This window comes from Pithys albifrons, chromosome 2, assembly GCF_047495875.1.
Source record: "Pithys albifrons albifrons isolate INPA30051 chromosome 2, PitAlb_v1, whole genome shotgun sequence".
In the NCBI taxonomy this organism is placed as follows: domain Eukaryota; kingdom Metazoa; phylum Chordata; class Aves; order Passeriformes; family Thamnophilidae; genus Pithys; species Pithys albifrons.
The window spans coordinates 67,776,845-67,804,212 of record NC_092459.1 but is presented as its reverse complement, the minus strand read 5'-3'; the positions used below and the strand labels follow the sequence as shown (position 1 = coordinate 67,804,212).

General features: G+C 37.6%; 1 protein-coding gene across 9 annotated transcripts in view; it reads left to right on the top strand.

Annotated features, from left to right (window-relative positions):
* The window catches only part of UTRN (utrophin), a 386,042-nt gene that overhangs the window by 219,618 nt on the left and 139,056 nt on the right, over positions 1–27,368 (top strand). The window contains exon 1 of one of the 9 annotated variants that reach the window (XM_071549390.1): positions 20,171–20,189. The exons of 7 other annotated variants lie outside the window; for them this stretch is intronic. Coding sequence is in view for 1 of the 2 variants with exons in the window: in XM_071549388.1 (XP_071405489.1) it covers positions 21,215–21,268 (54 nt within the window). In the remaining variant the exon portion in view is untranslated. Of the gene's footprint in view, positions 1–20,170; positions 20,190–21,152; positions 21,269–27,368 lie in introns of those variants that run through there. One more of the 9 variants, XM_071549388.1, reaches the window with a different exon arrangement.

Below are 27,368 nucleotides of genomic sequence, written 5' to 3'. Positions count from 1 at the left end.
CAGTAATGTTTTTCTCTCTTGGTTGACAAACTACTTGTAACTCCAAATGGCATTCTCTTCAATTAATGATATATAGGAATGCAAAATACTCTCTTAATTTCACTAATTGAGGGCAACCTTTTTGCTATAGACATCACTCAACTCCTTGTAACTATTCGCTTTCCTGCTCTCCTCCAGCCTTTCCTGAAGGCAGCAGGAGGGCAGGAAAGAGTGTCTGAAGTGGGACAGGGGTGCTCCTGGGCTGGCAGTGCCCCATACCTTGGCATGAAAGTACCCAAGTTCTGGTGGCAAGGAAGGGGCCAAAACAAAATTCAACTCTGCTTGCAATGATCTTGAGCATGTTCAAAGTAAAGAGAGAGTCTGGGTTTTTTGAAGCTGCTGTAATTGACATTGCTCCTCTTCACACAAAAGTCGCAGCTGTTGTGCAGTTTGACTTTTGTTGAAAGTGCTTATTTCAGCAAGCAGCTAAAGTGTGCAGAGAAAATAGAAATAGAAATTATTTGGTATGTGATTTTGTCTTGCTGCAGTAAACCACCTTTGTAGATTTGTTCTAAATTCATACATTTCTTACAAATGCTGATATATGATCAGTTGACTTGGCAGTAGGCTTATGGCATAGGTAAATTCACTGCTTCTAGCCAGGCTTTGTAGCAAAATTTTTCAGTAATAAGTGCAGTAAAAACCATAGTATAGCAGGAACATATTTTTTTTCTGTGTCTTCATTCATTTCTATAATTCATTTTTATAACCTCCTGCAACACAATAACTTGGTTTATAATGCTTTGCAGTGCAGCATTTTATAAAGGCTTGCATTTTTTTGAATCTTAACCACGTAGAAAAAAGCAGAAAAGCTACCTCCTCCGGTATTTCTTCCTTTTTCTCTTTGGCTTTCCTCCTTCTCTGCCTTCAAAGCATAAATCAGTCTGCTAGCTGCCTCTACTGCTTCTTTGTTTTTAGCATCTTCTGTATTATTTCAGTTATTTTCCTTTTTGTCTTTTAATTGTTAGAGTACACTACTGGTACTTTAGAAAGGAACCTTTTGATATGTCTACTTGTTACACAGTTCCTTGAGATGCCAGTGCCCCATGTAACTCAGTTTCCATGCCAGTAGTTTTCTTGTAGCATGTAGCAATGAGAAACAGATTTCTGTTTCTATGTCTGCTATATCTCTCAAATCTGCAGTAATCAAAAGAGCAGCCAAATATCTTTGCCATATTGTGATTGGAGGGGTAACATACCTTTCTAATGCTTCTTTGAAAAATTGGTTGCTTGGTTACATGAGTAATTCCTTCTCCTTGTTTCAGTGCTGCAGTTCCTTACTTTCCAACTGCTGTTGGCTGATGCCTTGGGCTCCTGCCATTTGGTAATTTCCCTTTCCTGTTATAGTTGCTCTTTAAGTATCAGATCACACTTTTTCTGGCTGTATGTGGAAGAAGATTCTCCAGAAACAGTTTTGCTTTTAGTGATGCTGAACCCTTGGCATGAACTCAGTTGCATCTTTTCTTATTAATTGATCTCACTTCATCTCCATTGTGTCTTGCTCTCAGCAGCCCTAAGTAGTGAAGCTTTTAGCTGCTATTTTAGCCTACGTTTGCCAGATGACATTTCAAGGAATCACAATCGATGTATTCAGTGCAGTCTTCCCAGTTTCAATCCAATCATGCCTTACACCATTAGTATCTAAAGAGGCATTTGTATTCCAGTCTGAGGCCAGTCATGTTCCCCAAATTCTGCAGGGTTTATCTTCCAGAGTCATCAATCACTGTGGCTAAGGAAGGAAAAGGACAGTCAAGAAAACTCTGCTTGGTAGACATTGCACATAGCAATTACGTTGGGGCAATTGAGACTTAAAATACCCAAAGGCTTAAGCAGAAGCTGGTGAGAGAGGCAGATATGTCTGATTTCATTAATAATTCAGAGCTTAAGTGCACTAATTTGTATGTGCCACTTAATCATCTTTGTGTCCTTCTGTCAATACCCATTCTGTTGTCAGAAGAGCACAGTTCCTGAACTTTCTCTCAATTGCTTGATCCTAAAATTGAGCTCAGATTTGATGTGCTGCATGGCTTACACTATCCTCCCTGTTCTAAAAAGACCAAAAATTTGCCCACTACTAGAACTGACTGGAAAAAATTTTGAAGTTTGTGTAAATATTTCCTATTTTTTTATATTGAAATATGTCTTAGAGATTAATATTTTCCAACTTTCACTTCCAAAAAGTAAGACTGGTAAGTGTAAGACTGCAAAAAAATATTACAGTGCCTTAAAAAAAATCCCATAAAATGACGCTGCTTCTAGTAAATAAATCTGCAATAAGAGTTCTGTTTGCATACCACAGTGGGTCTCAAATTGAACTTTTTCTTAAGATAGTTATAAAATTTTTTCTCCCCAAAAATACACATTTTCATGTTGTTTTAGAGTTTGAAAGCCCATGTGTTCAGTTAATACTTGAAGTTGGGAAGTAAATATTTGAAAAGCAAGTAAAATATAGCAACTGGCATGGCTTTTGAAAATTTGTTTTACTCCAGATATTTTTGATAGATTAATACAGTTACTTAAAGTACAGTTGTGTTTACTGTATTTGAAAGATTTTTTTTAATTAGGCTTATTTTTTCTTATGCTCTTCCAGTCATTTTTCACTCTAGAGAGTTTCTACAGAGATTTCCAGTAAGAACTTCCCTCTCCCAGTGTGTCTGGCAGCTTCTTCTGTTTTTTTCAGAGGGGAATGTTTGCTGGAGGCTGCTCAAAGTGATCACTGTAAGAAAAGCATTTTTGCCATCTCTCATGGGATTAACCCATCATCTGTGCTTTCTGATAGCATGAGTCAGCCTTTGCCCTTCCTCCTCTCTTAGAAACGATGGGAATTGGTGGCTAATTATGATAGGACATTTCTTTATGATTAAGTGAATGGAATTTTATTATTGTGGCAATTTAAGTGTTGAAAGGAAAGTTTTACATATCTCAGGATGAGACAATTTAAATTGTGTTATAAGGTACGGTTGATCCAAATGTGCAGATAAGGGCACTTAAGAAAGTGTGGTGACACTGGGGGAAAATGGAGATCAATAAAGATTATATACTTTCTATATGTGCAATGCTTAATTTCGGTTGTTTTTAGCATCTCTAATGTATACGTAAAATTATATGAATTTCCAAGTAGATCTTTTTCTCAGTGACTTTACTAAAGGAAGGATCAAATGGGAAGCTTCTATTAATAAGACAAGCTAAAGTTGCAGTCTTCTTGTATTCAACATGTTCCTGGCATGAGCCTAATAGGTGCAGGTACACCTATGTGATTTATTAAAATTCTGTGTGTTACTCAAAATAGTCTCATTAACTGGTGCTGTGGGGAGAGAGCTATAAACCTCATGAAACCTCCTGCAAGTAGTTTAGAAGGCACATTTTGTATTCCTTCATTTCATTATTTCTTTCATTTATTATGGAACCTTAGTATATGCAGGTGCAAGTGCCATACTTGCCAAAAATCAGAAAGCAATTGTTAAATAAAAGAGGCTGTGCAGGAGAAAGGAAGAGTCCTTTTCCCCCCGCTTTAAACAACTTTTACTCATTACTGTGAGTTCAGCAGCAGTTCTGAAGGTTCCTGCTTCTCTACTGGTACAAGGCCATAAGTCAGTAATAATTCCACACAAGGACAAAGTGATTAAAGTGATATCAAGAGAATGTAGTTTACAAAACCCCACACCTGTTTGACATGATTAATTCCAACATAGTTTTTAAATTTTGGATTCCACAATTATACAGTCTTTTTAGATGAGGAGTGTCCTATATTTGAGGTTTATAAAGTAAAATATCAAGCAACTTATAACAGTGAAGAATTGTGTATTCAAAATGCATCTTTTGTGCAAGTGTAATTAGATTTCAGTAGGACCCATAAGGATCTATTGTGACTATACAAAACGTGCACAAATGCAGTAATAATTATTAGTATTTTTAAATAAAGTTCTGTAGATGTTCAAGAACAGTACTTATGAGTTCTTAAAATATCAAGTATACATTTCAGTGGCCACTTGTATCATCCACTGATGCTACCCTATGTCAATACATGCCACTTCCATTGATTCCTAGTGTGCCTTAAGTGATAATTTTTTTTTTAGAGTGGTGGAGTGCAGTTGTGGTACAGCTGATCACAGACAGTTTCTGCATCATATGTTCAGTTATTCAATTTCCCAAAATAAGCAAAAGTATTTGAAAGGGACACAGTTTTAAATGTTAGAAGTTCAATTTTAGCTCCTTCAGCAAAATGATTTCATAATTTTTTCCATTATCTCTCTGGAAAACTGCAGTTTTCAATTCTAGTTTTTAAGTAAGCTTAATTGAACAATGCATAATGGATTAGAAAACTAAAAATAGTTAAGATGAATCTGGTTTGGCTGAAAATTATCCGCAGGATTACCTTCAGCTGAAATAAGGTACCTACCTGTAAGCACAGACACAAATAGTGAAAACAGTACTGACAAATTCTCAGGAGTGATTGAAAGGATTTTGCATAAATAAAATGGTAATTTAACAACAAATAAGTTTTTGAGATGTAGAATTTGAAATGTATAATGGACTTTGTAAGAATCATCCCTTTAATCCTCTTCAGAATCTGTATGTTGTTACAATAGATTGAAAGTGTGTGTTTCTTATTTTAAAAGACCACTAATTATTTGATATTGTGCATATTCAATAAAATCACATGTAAATGAATCCTCAGAACTTGTGCTAGTCATGTGTCAAATAATGTTGTCATTGGTTTCTGCCTTTGAGTCACAGCAGATATTTGGTAGTTTGAGGAACTTGTCAATAGTAATTAGCTTTTCAATGTGAACCCCTGAAAGTCAGTCAAGTCAACCTGCAGACAATGCCCAACAGAGGTTGTTCAGTCCCTCTTTTTATGGAGTGGTGTTGTGAGAGACCCCAACAAAGCAGGACTCTGAGCCAGGTTAGTGTGGGATAAGATATAAAGTGAAGTCCGTTAATATCAGGCTGAGGACCCTTTGGAATACATGATGACATGCACGCCCACATCCCCTGAGCACTGGTTTCTATGGTTTTTATAATATGGTCTATCCAATCATTATTTCACACATCTCTCAGTCCATCCCCTTCAGGATTTGAGTCAGGGGTCAGTGAGACCCTCTCTTCATAATTTTCCTCTTCTTCAGCACACATAGGGCTCTTGGAGCTTTTCCAGTGTTCTGATTTCTGGCTGACTCTGCCCCGTGTTTGTCACATTCTGCAGGCCTTTCTGATAGTCGTCAGCATTTTACCTTGAAGAGAGTCTAAACAACTAAAAGAACTTGAGCTACTGATATATGGAATAAGTTGGCGTGTATAAGCATTGAACTTAAGCTGTTAGAAATATTAGCACACTCAATCTACATTTTACTTACAGTTACAAGTACTTCTAAAATCTATAAAAATGAAAAAAATCAAAAATCAAAAACCCCTTTAGGCATCAGTAGAATAGCATAGATGCTATCAATAAAATGATTTAGTTTGTAGGCTAAAGATCTGCCAGCTGAGCTTTGGTGCTTTATTATCTGACTGAGGGTAGATGTGATCTGCTTTTCCAGTCTGTGGGTGTAGTAACTTTTGATACCTTAAAAACACTGAGTTGCATTTTTGAGGGGGTTCAGCGTACCTATTTTAGTCCTCAATTCTTCAATATCTCAGTATTCCATCAATATTACATTAATATCTCCAGTCCTGTAAAGCAGTCATAAATGAGAATTTCCCTGTTACATTTGTTTCAACAGCTTTTTCTACATAGAACTCCCATTTTTATTAAAGCTGCCATACTGTGGACTGTATTTTAGGTGAGTCAATTAAAGATGAAGAATAGCTTAGGCTGATTTTTGTGTTTCTAAGCATGTTCATGCCTTGGTCTACATGGCTTTCATTTAGAGAGTGATACCAATTTTGTGATTTTCATGCATTTCTGAAGGATTTTTTTGTTCTCATGGATTTTTGCAAGTGGATATTTTGAGAGCCATTAAAAATAAAAATTTAAAAGAGAAAAAATCCTTGTAGTGTTTCAGACAAGGCCAAGTGCTTATCTAGGCTTTCACAGCATCAGCAGATGGTAACATGGGACACATGGTGTTCGCTGACTGAGGTTATGCAGTATGGAAGTGATGTTTGGATGTTTTATTTTCATTGTTGCAGAACAGCTGCATATCAGCATAACCATCTTTTCTGTCCTGGAAAAAAAAAAGACAAAAAAATTTCAACAGGATCATGTGTGTTCCGTGGTTATCGACTTTTAGCAAATTAACAATCAGTACCACGCCATGCAATACTTGAAAAAGTATAAAGATGTAAATTAAATGCAAGACAAAATAGCTGAAAACTCTTCAAAATTTTCTATTTTCAAAGGGTCAGGGGTACTAAATTTTTGTTTCATGTTTTGTTTGCTTGTTTGTTTTCCCAGAATGTCATTGTTGAAATGTATACATTTTAATAAATTGAATTCTTGATTGGTAGGTTTTGCTGATGTCTTCCCTTAAAGATCTTTACAAAAGTCTTTTGGACTAATTTTGCTTTCTTTTATAAATTTTCTACCATAACAACAGCCTCCTCAGACATACCGAAAACATTGCAGATAAACCTAAATTTGGTACCTGAGCCTTCATAAGCATGTTATTCTCTCATCTCCTTACTTAATAAAAGTAGCAATAGAAGTAATTCTTTCATCCACAGATGTCATTGTACATGTTTTTCAGGCATTATTGCTTTCTAGCATAAAAGCTGGTATAAACACTGTTTTTCTTCTCCTGACAGCTGAAAGTACTTTTATTATTACTACTTGAGCTCTTCTGAGATCAGTGCAGCTTTTCTGCGCTTATTTTGTTCTTTTAGGAGATATTAAGAGGCAACAACTAAAATAGACATAAAATCCTCTGAAGTCACCAAACATTCCTAAATGAGCCTAATGTGCTTCTAAAATAATGACGCTCCTTTATTTTTTTTTCCTAAAAAAGATTTTGGTACTCCCTTCATCCCCTTTGGAAGTTTCACCAATAGTGTTATATTAAGCAACAACAAATCCAATCTGATTTTAAGTATGAATATTTCACTTGCCATTTTTTTCACTAGCAAAATTATATACTTAATGAGGAAAGAAAAAATGTTTAAACTTCCACTGAGATTGCCATTAACTTAAAATAAAAAAAAAAGAGGGGGTGTAATGATTTTTATGTAATAAATGTATCCCCTTTATGAGACACTGATCTATGCAGGTTAGCTAAGAATCCTTTTGTTTAGACTCTGCTGCGGGAAATTCAAGTGTTAATTTCCAACTATTTTTGCGGCAACTGTTTCATACTCTGTGTAAGTTTAAATATTAGTTTATCGTTGTACAAAACTTGAGATACCAGATTTGGTAGAAGAAAAGGTGATTGCAAGTCTATAGGTGCCTGAAATAACAGAGACAGTTGTTGTACTCCCTTTATTTTGGGATATGCCTTTCTGCTGTTCGTTTCCATGAATTAAGAAGGTAACACCCATGTTTTGTGTAAGGCCACTTTGTCAACTTTTCAGAAGTTGGAAGAATTTCATAACAGGCTAGAGATGATACGTGTGTCCTGAAAGCCAAAATAATTTCTATGTGGAGATAGTGAGAGTCTCTATCCAGAGAAGCTGTATTTGCTACACCACCCATGTTAGCTCCAATTGAATAGCGAGTACTTTTGGTCTTGAGTGGTGCCTGTGACATATCACTTGGGAGAAAGGTGTTTACTGCCTTAGCTCGTAGCAACTGTATCTCAGTAAAGAGTCCTGATAGGATGCTGCAATGTGACTGGAGTACTGGCAGTCCTGGCCAAAGTGGAGATGACTGCTGGAAGAAGTCCTGCGCATACAGGTCAGGAGGTTAAAGAAAACTCGGTCTTGTGTCAAGGTTGCAAGAACATTAGCTGAACTCCTATTAGGGCTAAGGGAAGCCATGTGGATGTTTAACTTGAGAAAAAATTATTGGGAGCCATGCATCACTGGGTCCACGGCTCACAGATCACTTTGCTTCAAATGAGCTTGTCTGCAGGTTAAATGAAACTTCATAAATTCCTTTTCTGGCAGAATTAAGAGCCCATTGACCCTGTCAGAGCATGGAATTTCAAACCTCCTGCTTAGACCACCAGACTCTTTTTCCACTTTCACTGAAAGATGTGTTGTTGCAGGTGACATTCATTGTAGGATAGAGCTTAATGAAGAAGAACTATCTGAGCTCAGCTTTTCTTTATCCTTTTCCGTCTGCTCAAGGTGATTTTAAATGCTTTTTTGGGTACACTGTGTAATGGACAAGGCAGCAATTATTCCTTGCCAAATTTATGGTTACTTGATTATTTACATCAGCTGAAAGAGGCCAAAATCAATGGGAGCTCTTTTGTGCCAACTGTGGAACTTCATTTTATCCCTGTCAGAGACCTAATTTGCCACAGCAACTGCTATTGTCAAAGTAGGGCAGAGCCTCTTTCCCTGAAGACCTTAGGCCAAATTGCTTATGCTGCTCTCCTTTCTGCTGTTCTAGACAGGCAGTAAAGAGTCACAGAGAAAAAACTAACTTTAAAATTTTGCTACTTGTGAACAATGTGTTATTTCCAGGTACTCTGTAAAATAGCTCCATCTCTGCACGAGTATGTGGGTTTTAAAGTTAAACATTTTATATTTTGAGACCCCCTTCTAAGAAATGCCTGGTTTATGTATTTCCATCACTGATCTTTTTTTTCTGCTACTCTGTAAAAGTCTGATCTACATTTTAACCATTATAGGCTAAAGGTCTGTTTTAAAGATTGTGCTGTTCTTGAGGAGGCTGTTGTATATTTAATTTAATGAATGTTGTACAGGCAATCTGCAGTTCACCAATTCTCAGCATATAATGTATCTTGGGGAAAAAGAGAATTCCTGATCATGTCTGACGGTGTAGCTTATGTGTTTTTTCAAGTTAACAATATTTAAATATGGCTGACCATAGTGCTAGTTACTTTTTCTGTGTAGCAGGGCTTGAACTCTACCCCATATTGTCATAATTTCAGTAGGATCTTGATATGAGCTCAGAGCTACTTCACTCAGTTTCAAATTCATGTGTTCCTGGGATGTTCAGAGACACCACAATGCTCACTCCTCAAGGGAGATCAGAAGATACACCTTTTATCAAGTACTGGAGGAAAATGCACAACTCATTACATGTGAGAGATTCTTTTCCAAGGTGTTAAGTTGTAGTAATAACAGTGGAGGATTCTTTTGTTTTGGAAGTGTCTGACACAATAAAAAGAAGCATTTGTCATTTACAGTGCCTTTTTGGAGCTATAGAATATCATTCTCTGAAGGGTTTTATTTCTTTGTGGGCAGACTTTCACTCATGTTTGCTTTATCTTTAGTTACATAAACACTAGGCTTTGTAGAGATGCATAATGCCTTTAAAGTCCACCTTCTCAAGGGTTGCTGCAAGTACTTGGCACCCTTGACAGGTGATCGATCCAAGGTTGCTTTTCAACAAATCTGCTCAGTTACAAATATGTTTATATGTGTGGATGAGAAGCACAGAGGGAAAGGGAAACCATGTATGTGCAAACATGTGGATATTTTTTATTCCTTCATAGTTATTAAGTCTCCAAGTAGTTTGGAAGTTGCTCTGTGATGACAATAAGCACCTATGGGAAATGCCAGTGACCTGAAGAACCCATTCAGGGCTGCTGTGTTGAATATCTCATCTGCTTTTCAAGAAAACACTGGCTAAGCATGAAAGGTCGAGTTTTCATCTTGCATTAGTAAGCATACAGTCAATTTGAGCAGGTTTTGCTGCCGTTTTTCTTAAAATAGTAGTAATATGGCTCAGTATGTTGCCTGTGACTTTCTGCCCTGTAAGTTATATAGCTTGATATTAGTAAATACACCAAACATCATGGGGCTTTTCAGATGAATAGGCTTTGGATTTGTTTTTCAGGTGAGGGGAGGGGACAGGACTGTTTGTTTGTTTTCTCCTTTCTGATGTTTCTTCCTTCTGCATATTTTACAGTGAGTTACCTCTTGCCATGTTGAAACTTTTTCATGTTATCACTAAATGGATGGCTAGGCACCAGCTTGTCAGGTGGAAACTAACAGCAGAAGAGACCTGTTCTGGAAACACATATTACTCTGGACAGTTCAGTTCTTAGCCTTCATCCAACTGTGTGCCACATATGGGGGAAATGCAAGGGGCAAATGTCTTTGCCCTTCACAGCTCTTCAGGTCAGTGTGTTTGAAATGGGTGTGCTCACCTGCCATGTCTTACTAGTGCACTCACTCTTGCTCCTCTGTGATGGTCCTACGTGGAAAGTCCATTTTAGTACTTATTTATTCCACACACTCATGAATATGCAGTGGGTTCTTCTACCATCACAACGTAATAGAAGTTCTTGTTCCGTTATATTTTCATGTGTGCTTCCTCTCCCCCTTCTCCTCTTGTTGGGACTTAAAGCCTGCAGAAAGGCCAACAAGATTTGATCCAACAGGGATCAAATGCTAGCACATGTATAATGAACTGGTATATTTCTTCAGCAGCATGACCACCATGGCTATCTTTTGACTCTGTACAATTAAACAGTTTTTATCTGAGTCCTCAGTAAGTGCAAATCTTTAAGTTTTCAGAGTTACAAGATTTTAAGAAACTCAATAGGAATGAATGGACGTAAAGCAGTGGATATTTAAAATTTTTTTCTACAAATATTCTTGTATGCTGACCACACTTTTTCAGTGCCAGACATTTTTTTGTGAAGCTCCTTTAAAAAATACAAACTGAACCCAAAATCTGCCTTCAAGGAGTTGCTACCTAATGATAATCCAAAATGGGTTGAGTTGTAAATGCTGTAAGGTGACCCAGTGCTGATGTCCTTGCGAAGCTGATTCTAACCTTCATTCTATGCTTTTATGTGCAAATCTTCAGCTTCCTTCCTCCAGCACAAGCTCGGGTGCTTCTGAAAAGTAGGTGGAGTCCTTGACTTTAAATGAGAGTTAAATGAGAATAAAAACATTCAGTAATTCACTGGAAATGGAACTTCTGACTAATATTAAACAATGAAAGCTCTGTCTGAATAAATTTGGGAAACCTATTTGTTTCTTATATAGTAGCTAGTAATGAAACGGGGCTAGAGAAGCCTTAGGCACATTGTATTTTAAATAAGCTTCTTGTTCAAGCCAGAGCAAAATCTGCAGTTATGGATAATGCAGCTTACATTTTATTTCAAGAGGAAATATTGTATTATCATAATTTCAATTGTAAATGCTCTTTACTTTTGTCAACATGCCACTGATAAGATCTTTATGTGAGCCTCTTAGTTAAAAAAATGACACAGAATGCAAAAAGATAATCAACCTTCTGTGAAATATAGCTCAGTGCTTAATAACTTCAGTCAGACGGGGTGTCTTGAAAGGAAAGCATGCTTTGCAGCACTGGGCAATCCAGCAGCAAGTCCCAAGTGTCTCTGTGTGAGTGTGCTGGCAGCCTTTGGCAGCCTCCTGTCTTGCACATGTGCCTGTTTCCCTGAGCACCTTGTTCTCTGAGCTTGACTTGGCTTACACTGAGGGGAGACAGTACCACAGGAGAGCACCACAGCAGCACCTGTGACAGGCATCGATGTGTTGCACAGGGGGACTGGTGTTAGGGGCTGGCAGGGATCGTAGGCATAGCCCATATTGACCTGTGTTTTTTCCTTTGGTTTTGAGCATATACAACAGAATGATTAAGGCTTTCCTGTTCTCTCTCTTCCTCCTCTCTTCTGAATTAAACAGATTTGCTCCCGTTTTTGAGCCCTCTGTTGGTGTATCTCTTGAAATGTAAATTACTGTCAACAGCTTGTTGAATTTGAGGACAAATTGAGAATATTCATTCTAATTCTACTCCTTCATCCTGCAACTAGTTTGGGATTCCTGGAACACAACTGGTCCTGGCAACACATCTAGGGGCCACTTCATCCTTTTTAAACTATGTATTTTGAGGATGGAGTAGCTGACTTCAGAAGTGCTACAAATGCCAAAGATAAAGTCAACAGATGCCCCAAACTTAATGTTTGGCACCCATCTGCTTTTCTGGGTTTTGTACTGAGTAGCCTTTAGCCAGAAAATGTGTTTGGTAAATGGACTGTGGTCACTGGAGTAAGTTATTAAATAGAAAACTGGGTTATAAACCAGGCTTTAAGGCAGACTGTACTTTTTGTCATGTTCAACTCAGTGTTATCTCATGGAGTTTAGCCAAGCACCTTCCTGTTTCTCTTTTATGTGCCTTTAAAAAAAAAAAAAGTTGAAGGCCTGCACAGTACAATGAAAAGTAAAAACAGATGAATGAAAAAAAGGTAAACAAAAAAGCATTTTATTGCTAGTTTGACACTTAAATAAGCAAACACAAATTTACTACTAGCAATGACATATAGCAACCCTGAAGAAACAAGATAGGGAGCTGTATGGTGTGATTTTGGAAGGTGCACGAATAAATGCTTCCCACTGAGATTTTACATTAATTTCTTACTCTGGTAAATGCTGAGAGTAATTTTCAGACCAAATTGAGGCAGGGGGTTGGGGAGAAAGAGGGATAGAAGAGACCAAAAAGACAATAGGCCAGTCATTCAGGCATCACAGTGAAAAACACTTCTTGTTGTGGGAGATGCCAGAAGGATCAGCAGCTTTATGTGAAAACTGCTCTCAAACATCCTGTTACTTAAGAGCACATGGAATTCCCCTGGAAGTCTTTAGATAATGGTTGTTGGGAGTTTTAATGTTGGGATAAGATTTAAAATCCAGGAGCAAGAAAACATGCAGTGATTGGCTCCCTTGATGCCTTCCAATAAATCAAGTCCTATTTACGGTTCTTAAATTCTAAAAGTCTTCAGAGGAAGCTTGTCCCTGCTTTCTGTAGTGTTTTCTAACTGCCTTGGAAACCTACTTTCAGTCAGAAACAAAGGCATTCTTAAGACAATCACTGCTAGTTGGACTTAATTCTTTAACCTGAGGTGTTGCCTTACAATTTTTCAATTTTGCTCCACTGATTAAATCAGGATTAATGAATTTCTGATTGCATGTGCATATAAGAATATATAAGTAACAGAACTGTCACTCCTGCACATGGATATCTTTCTTGTGTTCCTTCCATGTGTTGAGTACTAGACAATAAATGTGAGAATGACACTTCCCAGTTTTGTGGTTACAAAGTAGTATAATTTCATCTCTTCACAGCATTGAGTATTTGTGGTCCTTGATCAGAACTTAGGTTTTCAAGGCTTTTTATATTATCCATAACACTGATTTATTAAGTACTAACTTACTCAGTTAAAAAAAAAACAAGAATTTTAAAACTGTTCTCTTTGTGAGTTCAGTGGAGAAAGAGGTAAAAACTGGGTATCACATAAAACAGAGAAGCTAAAAGTTCAGATACTGAAAAATAATGAACTCTAAAGCCTCTAATTTTCCTTCTGAAGCACAGAACAGTTGAAGATCTGCCTGATAGCCCTGGAACACACAGAAATGGCTGTATTTATTTGCACATTAGCTACATTTTAAAAACATGTAAAATTAACTGTAAGCTTGCATTATCTGACAATTTTAAAAGGTGTTTGTGCTGTCAAACAATATCAGAATTCATTCACTTGATCAGCAGCGCAAGTCAACTCTTTAATGCACATTTATGACTATATACTCTTAAGATAATAAGTCTATCAGTTTCATTAATCTTTGAATTCTTTACTAACTTCAGTTATTATTAGGATTGTCTTCCCTTACCTTTCTACTATGCTTTTGAGGTTCTGATGCAGGGGAAGATAAGTAATAAAATGGAGAGAACAAATGAACCACAGTATGTCTTGCAGTTAGAAAGTATAAATGTATGGAGTGTTATGGGTGGTTTAGGCTCTAAGATCACCTTCATGTTCATGAGGTGATGTTTATGAGCTTTTGTGACCCAAGGTCAATTGTGAATGTCCTCAAAATGTGTATTTCTCACACAATCTCTTCAAATTCTGTTAGAGTATTTGAAATGCTGTAGTGGTTTTGTGCATTTTCTCTCTAAAGCCAAATGTTGCTGCTATGTGCACTGTATTTATTGTGTCAAATTTAACTTCATCAGTGCCTTTGAATAAGGGCATGTGGTGGTTTTGTTGTTACAAAAGAGCTTTTTGCAGTAAGAATGGAACAGAGTTCACAAGTAATGCAAAACTCTTTTGCCTAATCACAGGTCTTCCGTGATTTCATTCTCTGGCCTGTGATGATGCAGAAGTTATATCTTCTAATCACTTGGTGGCAATTGGATTAATGGAATTCAGTTTAACTATTTTTCTTGTCAGTGAAGCATTTAGTGAATTCAGAAATAACCAGATGAGTTGCTTCCTCTTTATAGGGCTTAATCTTGAAAGAGGTTTCTTCTGAGATAAATGTGATTGAGAGCATTCATCTAGCTACACAGTGGACACAATGTAGATAGAAAAGTAAATGGAGACATAACTACATCCTAGGAAACTAAATAGAATACAATCAAGTTAGTTGGCTGAAAATGCTTGGAATTTTGATTCTCTCCTTAGTTTTGCAACTGCATTTCTGTGTAATCCTTGATAGTTATGCAAACTTACTTCTGCATCCAAATTCTTTCCAGGACATAGTAGGGACAATGATGGGTGTCACCTGCCAGAGAGTCACTGGGAGCTTACTCCAGGGAAAAGGTGTGCCAAGTATGCTAAATGGAATAAAGTTCAAAAGGGAGGAAAAAATAGCAGGTATGAGTATACTGGCCTGTACTCCTGCAGGACTGTCATAGATGTAGGGAAGTGGTATGCTGTGCAGCAGGGGTGCCTGAAGGCAATTACAAACTTGTAACAGGATGAATACTCTTTCTGGACTACATCATTTGAACCCTAATCTTATGACCAGTTTTTAAGATTTATTCCTATGTTTTGAAAATGAATTTAGATGAAGACAAGGTTGTCCTGTGGTATCAGTCATAAGGTCTTTAAAGTGAGCCCCCCATCAGATTCTCTTCTTTCTCCATTCACAGCGAAAGTTCAGTGTGGTGGATGAAGCATTGTGGGTTGCTGCTTTGATGCAGTACCCACAGCATGAAAAGACTTTAAATAAATGTTAATGGAACATCCCTTTAGTCCGGGTTCATTGATTGTTTTTAGTGAACTTTGAAAACAAATAAAACCTTCACCTTTTTGGTACATTGCATTGAAATACTTTGGTATTTCTTGCCTGATTAGGAAATAGACCTGTGATTTGACAGAACTACTTAGTAAATGTCCATTTGCTGTATTCAGAAGAGTAATTTTCTTATGGTTGTTTCACTGTGGCATGTTAAAGTTGATATGGAGGTACATTTCTTTGTGAATGTTATAATGATTCTCACTTTATAGTCAAAAAGTCACTTCAAATAATACCAATTACATAATTTTTTATTCTTTTTAAATACAGATTCTGTCTTTCTGATGGCTATACTAGGAATTAAGAATGCAATTGTTTTTATATAAAAAACTCCTAGCTGATATTCAAAAACAGAATTAAAAATTCATTGTTGAAAAGCTTACAGCTGAAGTTATTTTTATGGCTAAGAATAGAGTTTTCATTGGATGGGAAGAGTCCTGTTCCCAGTGGCTTTCAAAAAACTCCCATAAAACTCCCAAATCACTTAGATACAGGTAATACTTTTCCTTCCTGCAAGATAAGGCCACATAGTTAACTGAGAATATAAGAAAAGTTAGAGGATAAAATAATATATGGGCAGACTAAGTCAAAAGGTACTTAACCTTTGAGTGTGGCAAAATGATAAATTACACAGGATAACTGTAATGGCACTGAATCCTTGTTAGATACTTCAGTCTAATGCTACTTCTAAGAAGTAATGTAGGAGGAGACTGCCATGTTATTTGAAGGAGATTTTAATCCACAGATAATGAGTTAGTGCTGTAGAATTTAAGATGCTCTGTCAATTATTTATGATAGACTCTGTAATTAAAATATACATTTCATGGTCTTTCCACTGTTTGGATTGAGTGCTTATTTGAAAACTACTAAGTTAATCAGCTTTTCATTGATCAATTTTAGTATCTCAAGGGATGGGTATCCTTTACCAAGTAGTAAATATATAAATAAGTCCTTGTAGAAAATTTAAAGATGTATATTATGCATGGATTTAATGATCCTTTTATTGGACTAAGCTGCCAGAGAGCCAGGAATCTGTTTTCATTACAATCAAAAAAATTTTAAGGAAAACATTTTCAGACTGGGTTGAGATATTGAAAGCCCCTTCTTTTTAGCTTTGGAAACAGAGTATTCACTGGATATGGGTTAGATCAGCCTGTACAATGTTTTCCTTGGATGTGCTGCTTCAACAGTCTGTCATGTTATATCACTACCAGGCAGTCACCCTCTCTTCCGTTTTGCCTTTTTAATAAAAATGTTAATACATTCATCTAAAATAACTTGTTTGTTTCATTTCTGTGTAAAGAGAACAGAGTTAAAAATGCTGATAAAGACAGACCATGAGGTGTCTTGAAGCTTTCTGATTTCCAGTGTGATTATTGCAAGCAAGCATCAGTAGTTTATACCTGAAGAGGAAAAATGAGGAGGAAAGGCAACTAACATTCTTAGAAGGAGGCTTCTCCAGTGAAGTCTTTATAGACTGTGGATCAATTAGGAACATTTTAATTAGTCACCAGTGCTAACTAGACAGTTACACCTGACCGTGAAATTCCTGCCTGGCATAAAAGCCAGATTTCTTCCATGCTCTCTGCTGCCTCCCTCATTCTGTTAGTTAAGGTCTGGATTAAAACCTTCATGTTGTGGTCAGTCTTCTAAGTGGAATTTAAATCTTGGTCTCTGTTTCAGTAAATTTCTTCATGCATGAAATAGATTCATGCCATGGTGGTACTTTCCTGCATACTTCCCTTTGGCATCTGATCTCTTTTAGGTATACTCCAAGTATGAGATGCTTCTTTTGTTTTTTGTATTCTGAGTCTGTTTGAAATGTTCTTTGTTTTAGGGGTAGGTTCTTCTGGAAAGTTCAAAGAAAGTAACAGCTTACATTCAGGTCTAAAACATTATAAAATCTCAGCTGAGTCGTAAAGCTGAAAGCTGTGTGTTGTCTGAACAAGTTAAAAATAAGAGGGGGCAAACTGTGCCATCAAACCACCCAGTCCTCTACTAATCTTCCATGGCAGTGCACAGCACTGCCAGTTGTCATGGCTCCATTATCTCCTCTGGAATTCTAATAAATTTTATTCTTGAGATTTAAAGTCCTGTCTCATTTGTTTGAGGAAGGCCACAGGCTATCTGTGCTTACCTAATGCAGAACTCTCTCAGTGAATATGGCAGATATGGCACAGGACAGATCGCTGAATACGACTGGTTGAGCCTCATTAAAATACCTTTCCAAGGCAAGCCAATACCCTTTAGTCTGAAAGAAAGAAAAATAATCAAATGGTTGCAGTGTCTTGGCTCTAAGCTCTAGGAGCTCTGCAAACCCTTTCATGTAATTCATAATCTGCATTGCAATAAGCAGTGTAATAGATACCTAGCTGGTAATTTTGGCAATCATATTTAAGTTACTTTTATCTTACTCTGCTGCTTGTTGTTCTTTATTGTAATAATTTGATTTGCCCACTTGTCCTGATGATTTCCTGGTCTTAGGGGTACTATGTTGCTTGAGTGATTTGACTTCTGGCAGAGGTTATCAGTGAGTCTCTGCTAGCTGAAACCTTGGTGTAGGGTTCAATTCATGGTGAGCCTTAGTAGAGGACTGATCTTGCTGATGCTTTGTCTTAACTCTGTATAGTAAATGCTGACCTGCTGTAGAAGTCTCTCCCTCCTGGTGTGATCAGATTGACACCAGATATTTTGCAAGGCAGGTGAAAGTACCACAGTGCTTTTGAACTGCTGGATTTTTTTTGTGTTCCTGCCTGAAATGGCATGTCTTGAGTGAAAACAGGATGTATTGATTTGCTGTAACCACCTATTGACCTCTATGCCCTTTACATGAGTCACAGAAGGGAACATTATTCTTTTTATCTTTTTGTTGTCGTTACTTGTTGTGAGTCAGAAGATAGATGTATGCTTTGTGTATAAACAGCCTGCTTCATTCACTCTTAAGGTTCTTGTTGATGTTTATTTTACCCTTTTTTTTCTAGGAAAAGAATTATTTTCCCCTTTAGTTTGTATTCCAAAGTCAAACTGTGTTTAGTATGACAGTTTTCTTGCATTTTTTGCACATCATGCCAAAAGTAGCAAGAAGCTCCACTGCACACAACCTTCTGCAGCAGTGCCTTGAATGCTTCAGCAGTACGTTGCTCTCCAGTGTGTTAAATTCCCAGTTGTGGATCTTAATATCTACAAGAGCACTTTGGAAGGATGCTTCATTAAAGTTGATATTGTGCTTGTTTTCATATGTAGATCATGTGTTTGCATGAGGGCTTACACTTGCAGAATGTGAATTTCTTTGGATTCTAGAATTCAAATATTTCATCTGTTGTAAATGTAGTTTTCAGTATAACATTTTTGTTTTCATTGCTAAAAGTGAAGGTAGAGTTATTTTTATGGAAAATTTTGACAAAGCTGGTCAAGAAAACTTTAGTAGTAATGAGTAATGTAAAGCGATCTTTAAATGTATGTTGTATTTCTGGAGCTTATGAATTGATATTGTCATGTCTACAGAAGTGTTGCCTTTGTAGAGCCTGTAGTAAATACATGTTGATGGAGAGCTTATTTCACTAACTTTATTTTTCTTCTACAAATTCAGATTTTCTCAAATACTGCAGTTTGCTTTTATGTGAGAGGGCCACTGAAAAAGCCATTTGGTACAATTTTCAAAGCTGTTTTACTGGAAGCATTGGTCCAACATTGTGTATATTATATGTGTATATTGGATAAACTTTTATGTTATTAATCAAAATCGTACCTATCCACCTCAGAGGGTGTTTCATTTGCATCTAATAATCCTGAAAGATCTAGAATGTAAAATTTTTTTGATGACAGTAGAAAATTGGGAAACAAATTATCTAACTATGAAGTCTGAGATTAAATGTAAAATTAATGTTGTGTATTTGGATTCAGTCTTGGAGATATGAATCTTCATTATTATCCAGCCTAACACCTATTTTCATTTTATATGCAGTAGCATCTCCGAAGTGGATCTAAGGGCTGTTTCTTCCTGGTTTGCAAGGGTGTTTTTTCTCCAAGAGCAGCAGAAAGAAACTTTAGTGTGTATGGGAATAGGACCTTTGTCTGTCTTACAGAAGAAAAGAGGTTTACAAATAGTGATTGTAGTTAAATCTCTTGCAGAATTATTTCACTTTTTCACTCTAATGTGTTGTTTTTCCTTCTCTATGTGGTTAATTTGGAAAAGAATACTATGTGAATGTGATTTGAGATACTGTCACACAATAAAAGGGCTTTTTGCTTCCAGAAGTAGTGCAATAAATTCAGACAGTTTCTACTGACCTGTCATATGGGCTGAAAAGCTGGTCTAGTTCTGTCACCTTTGGAAAACTTTCCTCAGTTTATTTTGCAAGCCCTTCTGCACTTTGTGTAACGTGCCCACATAAAACACACAGACAGGAGGCAAAGTGCAAATAAAACAGGGAAAAATCCTACTAATGCCTCTATTTTTTTTTCTTCAAAGTTTATTTTTAAAATCTTGACCCATACTGGCTATATCACTATAACCCACTAGTGCAGAATAATCTTAAAGGCAGTTTTGCTACTGGTGATTTCACTGGTACTTCATTTGAGGAAGTAAAAAGAAAGTAAAAGCAGCATATGATACCCAATGTGTTCATAGGAGAAATAGTTGGAATGGGCTTTGCAAGTGATGGGCTGCTGGTTTTAATTATACATTTGCTGCCTTGCTGGTAATTATTACTGAATCTGGTTTTGGTGGTTGAGTAATGCGTGTTTGTACAGAAGGCATTAATAGTAGCTTAACTAGGCCTTCACATGCACACGGGCTTTCCAGTGGGAATGGTTTGCAATGGAATGATTTCCTCACAGCCACCCATGGGGTGTCAGGTTTCCCTTTGCGGTCAGGCAAAGGCTCATATGAAAACAATCTGCCTGTGCCAAGCCTGCCCTCCTGAGCGGCCACGGCCGTGGTGGCTTTGTGTGCACTGGTTGCTTGTACAGCTCCAAAACCTGTCCGGTGACTAAATAGCCACCTTTCTGTTCAAGGGGAAGGAAAAGGGGTGAGTTGGGTTTTGGTCTGGGGTTTCAGCAGCCTCAGGGGTGGTAGTGGTTTTCCAGCGGGGAGGCCTCCAGGAAGGGGGAGTGTGCTTGGCTTCAGAGCAGCACCAGGGCTGCTGGAAGGGAGGATGCTGATTACAATAATAAACAAATGCTGGGGATAGATTACCACACGACTGTCAGAGCAGACGGCACCAAAGGCGGAGATCCCCAGTGAAGGCTTTGGAGGTTGCAGCAGGATCCTTTCCTGGACTTTTTTTTTTCCTAAACAAAGGAAGTTACTTTTCAGAAGACTTTTAGTAGGCCTTGGCTCTTCTGTAGCGCATCATCACCTGGGTGAAGTGGGCTGGAGGTGCCTGGTTACTGCCCATGAGTGGCTGGCTGTAAGGCAGGGAGAGGAGAGATGGCCTCCTGTCTGGTCATACTGCTGTGTTTACTAGGATGAAGTGTGTCATCCCATTTTAAATTCTCTGAGAAGCTGCTTTTTGATACTTTCTATAGACAGAAATTTCCCTTGCGATTTTTTCTTTTTTTTTTTTAATTTTTTTTCCATTGAATGGAGCAACATGGAAGGACTTGTTCCTCCTCTCCACCCATCATATACCAGCATATTATCTCTTCTCTTGTTCATGGTCACTGAGACCAAACATTCAGCGTGAGACCTGGAAGAACCACTTGGATCCTGCAGGGCATTTCTTAGGTGAGCTGGAGGCAGTCCTGGGGGGGTGTGGAGATGAGGAGGTGCCCACAGTGCCATGGAGTCAGGGTAACCCTTCAATGAGCATCACCCAGTGTCACCAGCTCGCCATCAGGTGCCCAGCCCATGAGAAGGAACAGGGACAGGGAGGCTGTGACGATGGCACTGTGTGAACTGTCCCCCGGGAAACACAACCCAGGAGAGGGGCACGTGCAGGAGCACTTGGACAATTTTGGGACTGTATAGGTGGAAAAAGAGAAGATCCTTTTGAAGGCTATAGACCTGGCTTGGAGGACGTACCAGGGAAATGTAGGCTTCGGGGGACGCTTAATGATGATTGGCCTGAACTTCAGCTTACGTGAGTTGCTGACAGAATTTGAAAAGGTATGATAGGCTGCTGCATACGCTTATGCATTTGAGGAAGGCTATGTATGCCTTTGAAAACTGCATGATAAATAAAAGGGGCAAGTTGATGTTTAACTTAGGTTTTCTGTGTTGCTGTTAATGTCCTCATGTGCTCCCTGTTTATGGAAATCTAATGCTTCTCTTCCCTGTTTCAGGTCCTTAAAGATGACTTTTAGAGCATGGGCATTTACTCTCATTGTTTGGTTGTTTGATTGGTTGGTTGGGTTTTTGTTTGTTTTTTATTCCAAATAAAATGAAAAGTTTGGGTCATGCTAAGTGGAGGGTATAGGGGGACATTTCAGCATGCCTGTGACCTTGTTCCTCTATTGACATAAAGCAAGTGCTCATCAGTTTGCTGTTAAATTTAGTTGAATGTTATCTTAGTCAAATTAGAGGATCTTGTGATGGCTTTTACAAGTATAATTACTTCCAATGAATGTGTAACTTCTCCCGTTGTTTCATTTGCTCTTCTTTCATTCACACTAGTTAGCCTTGTTTATTGTGGAGGGGTACGCTCGGGACAGATACTATTCAGTATCCCAGCATGACTTTTCCAAAAGTATCTAAGAGTATCAGTGAAAGCATTTGTGATATAATTTCCTTCACTCTGTAGGTCACTTGCTCCTCTCTTGCTCCCAGTCCATCATTGGGTCTTGACTCCTCTTGTAACTGCTTCTCTTGCAACTGATGCTGGTAGCCTGTAAAGATTAGGGCACATGCTGGACGCTGTGATGCTTCCTGACATCATTAAGACAGAAGTTTTTAAAACAGTGTTTCTAATATTTTGTGAATCACACAAGCCCTGGCCCTGCAAACTCCAGGCTCTCTACTGTGACTGAATATTCCAGTGTTTATTTAATCTCAAAGAAGCTGATCATAGCAATTCTCAACACAACCAAAACTTACAGGTCTCGCAGCTCTGCTGTGTTTTTTTTAACTTGAAGCTTGCTGTGAAATTGTTGTCTACTGTGCTGAAATTTTGAAATTGTAATGCATCATAGGAGGATGCTTTGGTGCTGGAGGAGAAAGTTAACGTTTTATTTGGTGGACTTTGACCAAAAATTCTAAAATTTTAATCTGTGCTTATTAAGCATGGGGTTTTCGTTTGTTTGGTTTTTGGCTTTTTTTTTGGTTGTTTTGTTTATTTTTTTTAACAGCCTCCCCTCCTCCTCCCCTGCTTCGACTCTCCCTCTTACAGTTCCCCACACACCCATCCTGTTCTTCCTGAGGAATTTGCTGCCAGGAGAAACAGCATTATGACAGCAATCCTGGCTTGCAAGCTACTTTCAGCTTTCTGGATTTATTAATGTATGTTCTACAGAGAGAATTATGAGTGCTGTTGCTGTGGTCGTAATGCAGAAGCCAGATGGCATTTGCAGAAGCTTGCAAGGCACTCCCTTCCTATGCAAAAGCAGCGTCACATTACACTGCAGCAGGCAGGGCTGCTTTGACTTTATTCAGTCTGTGTGACTGCTGGAACTAGTATTAACATTTATGGTGCTGCTCAGATATTGAATCAGTGCCATGCAATGAAGGCACAGAGGTTTTTGAAGGCAGGTTGGGGTTCTCATCTTTCTGTAAATGCATCATCATTCTTGTGATGAAATGAATATTTAGCCACAGCATATGTCACCTCTTATGCTACTATCTGTGAGGCTTAAGTGCAAGTCAAGATAACTTTTTGGAAACTTGAAGTGCTGATGCAAGGCTTTTGGTAATACAAGCTTTTGTAAACTAGATGTGAAAAATGTCCCAAAGTGGTTTTTCCCCCCAAAAGGTCTGATTTTTCTTCACAAAATATCTGAGAGCTTAAGTGGTAATTAAATTTCTGTCATATCTAAAGCCAACTGCTTTCTAAATTGCTTTGATCTTACTGTATAGTTGCAGTGACTGTAGTGATACCCTGTGTGGTCTGTGTATGACACTTGAGAGAGGTTTAATGTCCATCTTTATACACGCTTCTGCCATTGGTGGGTTTATGGTCATGGCAATTCTGCCCAAGGGTTTTCAGTATATACTGCTCTTCTGAATGCAATTCATTATAAATGGTTTGCTCAACAGCAACTGCTCCAGCAAAGATTCTGAAATAGCAAATGAGATGAGTCTTTCTAAAGGCATGACTATCCTTAGACATCAGAGAAGAGACTCCCTCAGTGGATGAGATTTTTTTAACCATTTTTTTTACAAGAGCATCCCTTTCTCCTTGCTATCCTAGCATTTTTAAGGAAGAGACAAATAGAAGTCCAGTTTCTCTTTTGCTCAGCCACCCTCTATCATGTCTATTATTCTCTCTTTAAGAGTCATCAGAAAGTGAAAAGCTCCAAGCAAAGGAGAGGCTAAAAGGAATATCTGACACAGCAGTGTTCCCAGAGGCAGTTGGCAGCAGCAGGTAGAATGTATCTAGTTCAGGATAGACTAAACAATCTGCTATTTAAAAAAGAAAGTCCATTCCCTTTCTACCTGCTGTGACACCTCAAAGAACAATGTTCCGGCTGTGGTCTGTGACATACAGCTATGTCCTTTGGTTGTCACTGTCTTTTTCTTCCAGCTGGAAAAGCTGGTAGAGTTTTTTCTGCAGATACTTTGATGAGCAGTCATCATATTTATTCCTGACCTTTGAAAGGGGCAAGTGCAGCATTTCTGTAACTATGTCTTTGCTGACTTGAATGCTGTCAGTGAAGGCAATGGGAGTTGCAATTCTGTTTATCTGCCTCAGGTCTGGTGTCCTGTTCTAGTCATATGCATGATTCGTACTGAGGGGAAGAAGTACAAAACTGTTCTGGCAAAATAACCTTTGCTAGGGAAAATGGAGTTTTTTCTAGTTATTTTTCATGCATGAAGAGGCAGCTTCAACCCCACTAACATAGGTACATGTGGTTAGAAAGCCACAGCAGCTTTCATGTATCTGTCTCGTATCTGGAGATTAAAGTGGTGTAGCCAACACAAAACACTGCTAGTCTTGTTGCACAGCATTATACCTGTATTTCTATTTCTTGCAAGCCTTATGAAGTTTGTGTGGTATAACTTGCCATCCCCACTCTGTGGTCAGATGTTTCTGAAAATTCAATGTAATTCTGTTTCCTAATAAATATAAAAATAATTAAAAATTGAAGGTAATGCAGAATTTTGCTGTTTATAGGGGGTTTAAGAAACATTGGAGTAAAATGTTAAGTCCTGTATGTAACTGTCTTAAAAACCCCTGTGAAGTTATGATTTGGTATAGAATGCTGTTGGCCTTTTTCTTAAGAGACTAAGTCAAGTTTTGTGTCTTATATGTAATAAAAAATTAAGTCTTCTCGATAATAGAATCTGTAATGTTATAGGTATACCTTTTTATTTACCTTACAGAATAAAATAACTTCACTGATTTAGATCTTTTATATAATTACTCCTGCATTTTTGATAGCAATAATTCAATAGACAAACATTTTGTATATTTTAAAATGCATTGTTTTTACCACTTTAATTTTGCTAGGAAGTTTTCTTTGACTAGTTTTCTTTTTATCTTCCATAGAAGGATTTGGGCCCTTTAAAGAAGAAAATACTTTGGTGATGTTACTGTTTTCACTGGTATATTTCCATTATAGACAAAATCTGACAAGATATGAGTGGAAGTGAATATACTAATAGCTTCGAGGGTTGCAGAGTGAATTAGAGGTCCTCTGGGCTCATAATTTAGAAAAAAAAGACACTAGAATGCCTGTTGTCATGGGAATGCTGTTGGTATGGTTTGGGGTTATTTGCCATTATAAAGTATTAATAGTTTCCAAATGACAATTATGCCTAGTGTTGTAACTGTGTTTAATATATCCTTGCAGTCTGTAAGGGAGAAAGAAAAGAAAAAATATTAATAGCTGGCTGATCTTGGAGTTGGGCTCACAAAGTTTGGTTCTGTTCCATACTTTGTCATATATCTTCTTTTACCCTGGGCACATCACTCCAGTATGCCTTTGGGCTATTCTAGTAGCTGCTTCAAATGGAGTCAGCTATGTCTTTGGGTGCTTTTCAGGATTGCCATCTCTAGCATTACTGAGGGGCACATACCTTATTTATACATTCTTTAAAGACACAGGCTCTTCAGTTGTCATCATATGATAATTTAGTTTTTTATTTTATAGAAATTAAAGCAATAAGTAGGTTTCTTATTATGAAGGCAAGTTTTAAAATCAGATCCAAACATACAATGAAGGCTTGACTCCCACACAGAGAGGGACAAAAAGAGAGAGAGAAGCAAAGAAGTTAAAAGAAGATTCAGAATGGAAGTAAGGGAAATTTTGAAATTACCAGACTGAAGTGGAAAAGAGAGGCAGTGGTTTGACCTTAATACTTAAAAGCAATTTAAGGAAAGTGACAATCTTTTAATAGTCTGGCTAGGCTGAAGTACATACCTAAAAGCCAATCTAGTTGTTTCTTTTCCTTTCTATATTTCAAAACTTTGGAGTTCTCACCTCGATTTATATATAGGATGAATTCTTTCCTCAAAGGGCTTTCTTTAAACTTAGGATCTTAATCCTGCAAGCAGTTGCACATACAAACAAATCTGTTGTCCTCATACAATAAATTATCAATCCAGTTCAACAGATAGACGCACATAAATATTTGCAAAATTAGCAAAGTATGACATCTCTACAGTAATGCCTCAAATAATTAAGTTGATAAAGCCAGAAGTCCTTTTCTGTTTACAGTGTATTTCCTTAGGTTTATTTTTTCCTCCTTTTTTGTTTCCTGTTGTGTTTTGGGTGAGTTTGGTGTGCTTTCTTTTGTTGTTGTTGCTCTCCCCTTTCCTTCGTTTTACTTGCACTGGGTGAGCACTCAGGTCCAAATGCTCTTTGCTTTAGTCTAAAAATAGTGATGGTGTTTCTCAGTTGTAGTCCTCTCTTTATGTGGCAAAAGCAACAGAATCCCCCTCACCTTCTCCTGCATCCTCCAGTGGGTTATCCTTGTGATTCTGAATATAGGAACTTCCATGTGATAACAGGGAAGTGTTTATAATTTCTTCTGAAGTATCGCAACATTTAAATAGGATTAAATCTTATTATGATTAATCCTCTCTGGGGCCTGAGCAGGAATAATCAACTTCTTTCATCCCTTTTTTTTGCCACTTAGAGAACAATGGAGAATCAAAGATCACAAAAAAGGTGGGAGAAGGAGAAATAATAGATCAGGATGAACATGAATAGGGATGTTCACAGAATTGATAAGAGTTTTTCACACTTTGAAGAAAGAAATTCTAAGGGAGGGCAACCCCGTATCTGCAAATCTCATAAGAACTGAAAGATTTTGATAACTGTGAATAAGTGAGATTATTGCCAATTACTAGCAATTACAGCAGCCTTAGGACAAGATGGGAGCTCATCATCCCTGTTAGACTTCCACCAGAGGACAATACCTGAATAAAAATTCAGATCTTTTATATCTTTATTGAAGAATAACTAACTTATGTGTCCATCTCTTGCCATTAGTAATTTTTCACATCCCACTTTCTTTCTGCAGTTTTTCCATTTGCACTTTGATGTGGGGTATGTTATTTGAATTTCTCTCTTCACCTTTTTTTTGAGGACTGAGATTAACTCACATTCATAAACTTCATCATTCCTATTGGTTTATCCATTAGCTGGCAGTGCTTTTTTTCCCCTTGAAAATGGAAATCAGAAAAGAGAAAGAAAAGTTAATTATCAAACTTTAATCTTTGAACTGAGTTGTGTCAACAGGGCCATCACGGATGGGACTCAATAATGTGAACAACAGATTTACTGTGCCTTAATCAATGTAACATGATAACTGTGAAATGCAAGAATCAAACCCCATTTTGAATGAAACATTTTTGAGCGTGCATGCAGAAGTGCCCTCAAGTATAATCAAAGAATGTTTCATGAAAGTTCTAGAATGAATGGTGTTAGAATTATTATTGTTTGTAGAATGGAAGATTAAAGATCAGCTTGTTTTCAATTGAATTGTGTTTTGTGACTTTGAAGAGACAAAGAAATGTATTTGACATGATCAGGCTTTTAGCCTAGATTAGTGTGCAATTAGAATTTCAACTGCTGTAGTGGTTGTACCTCCTACTATGTTGGATTGA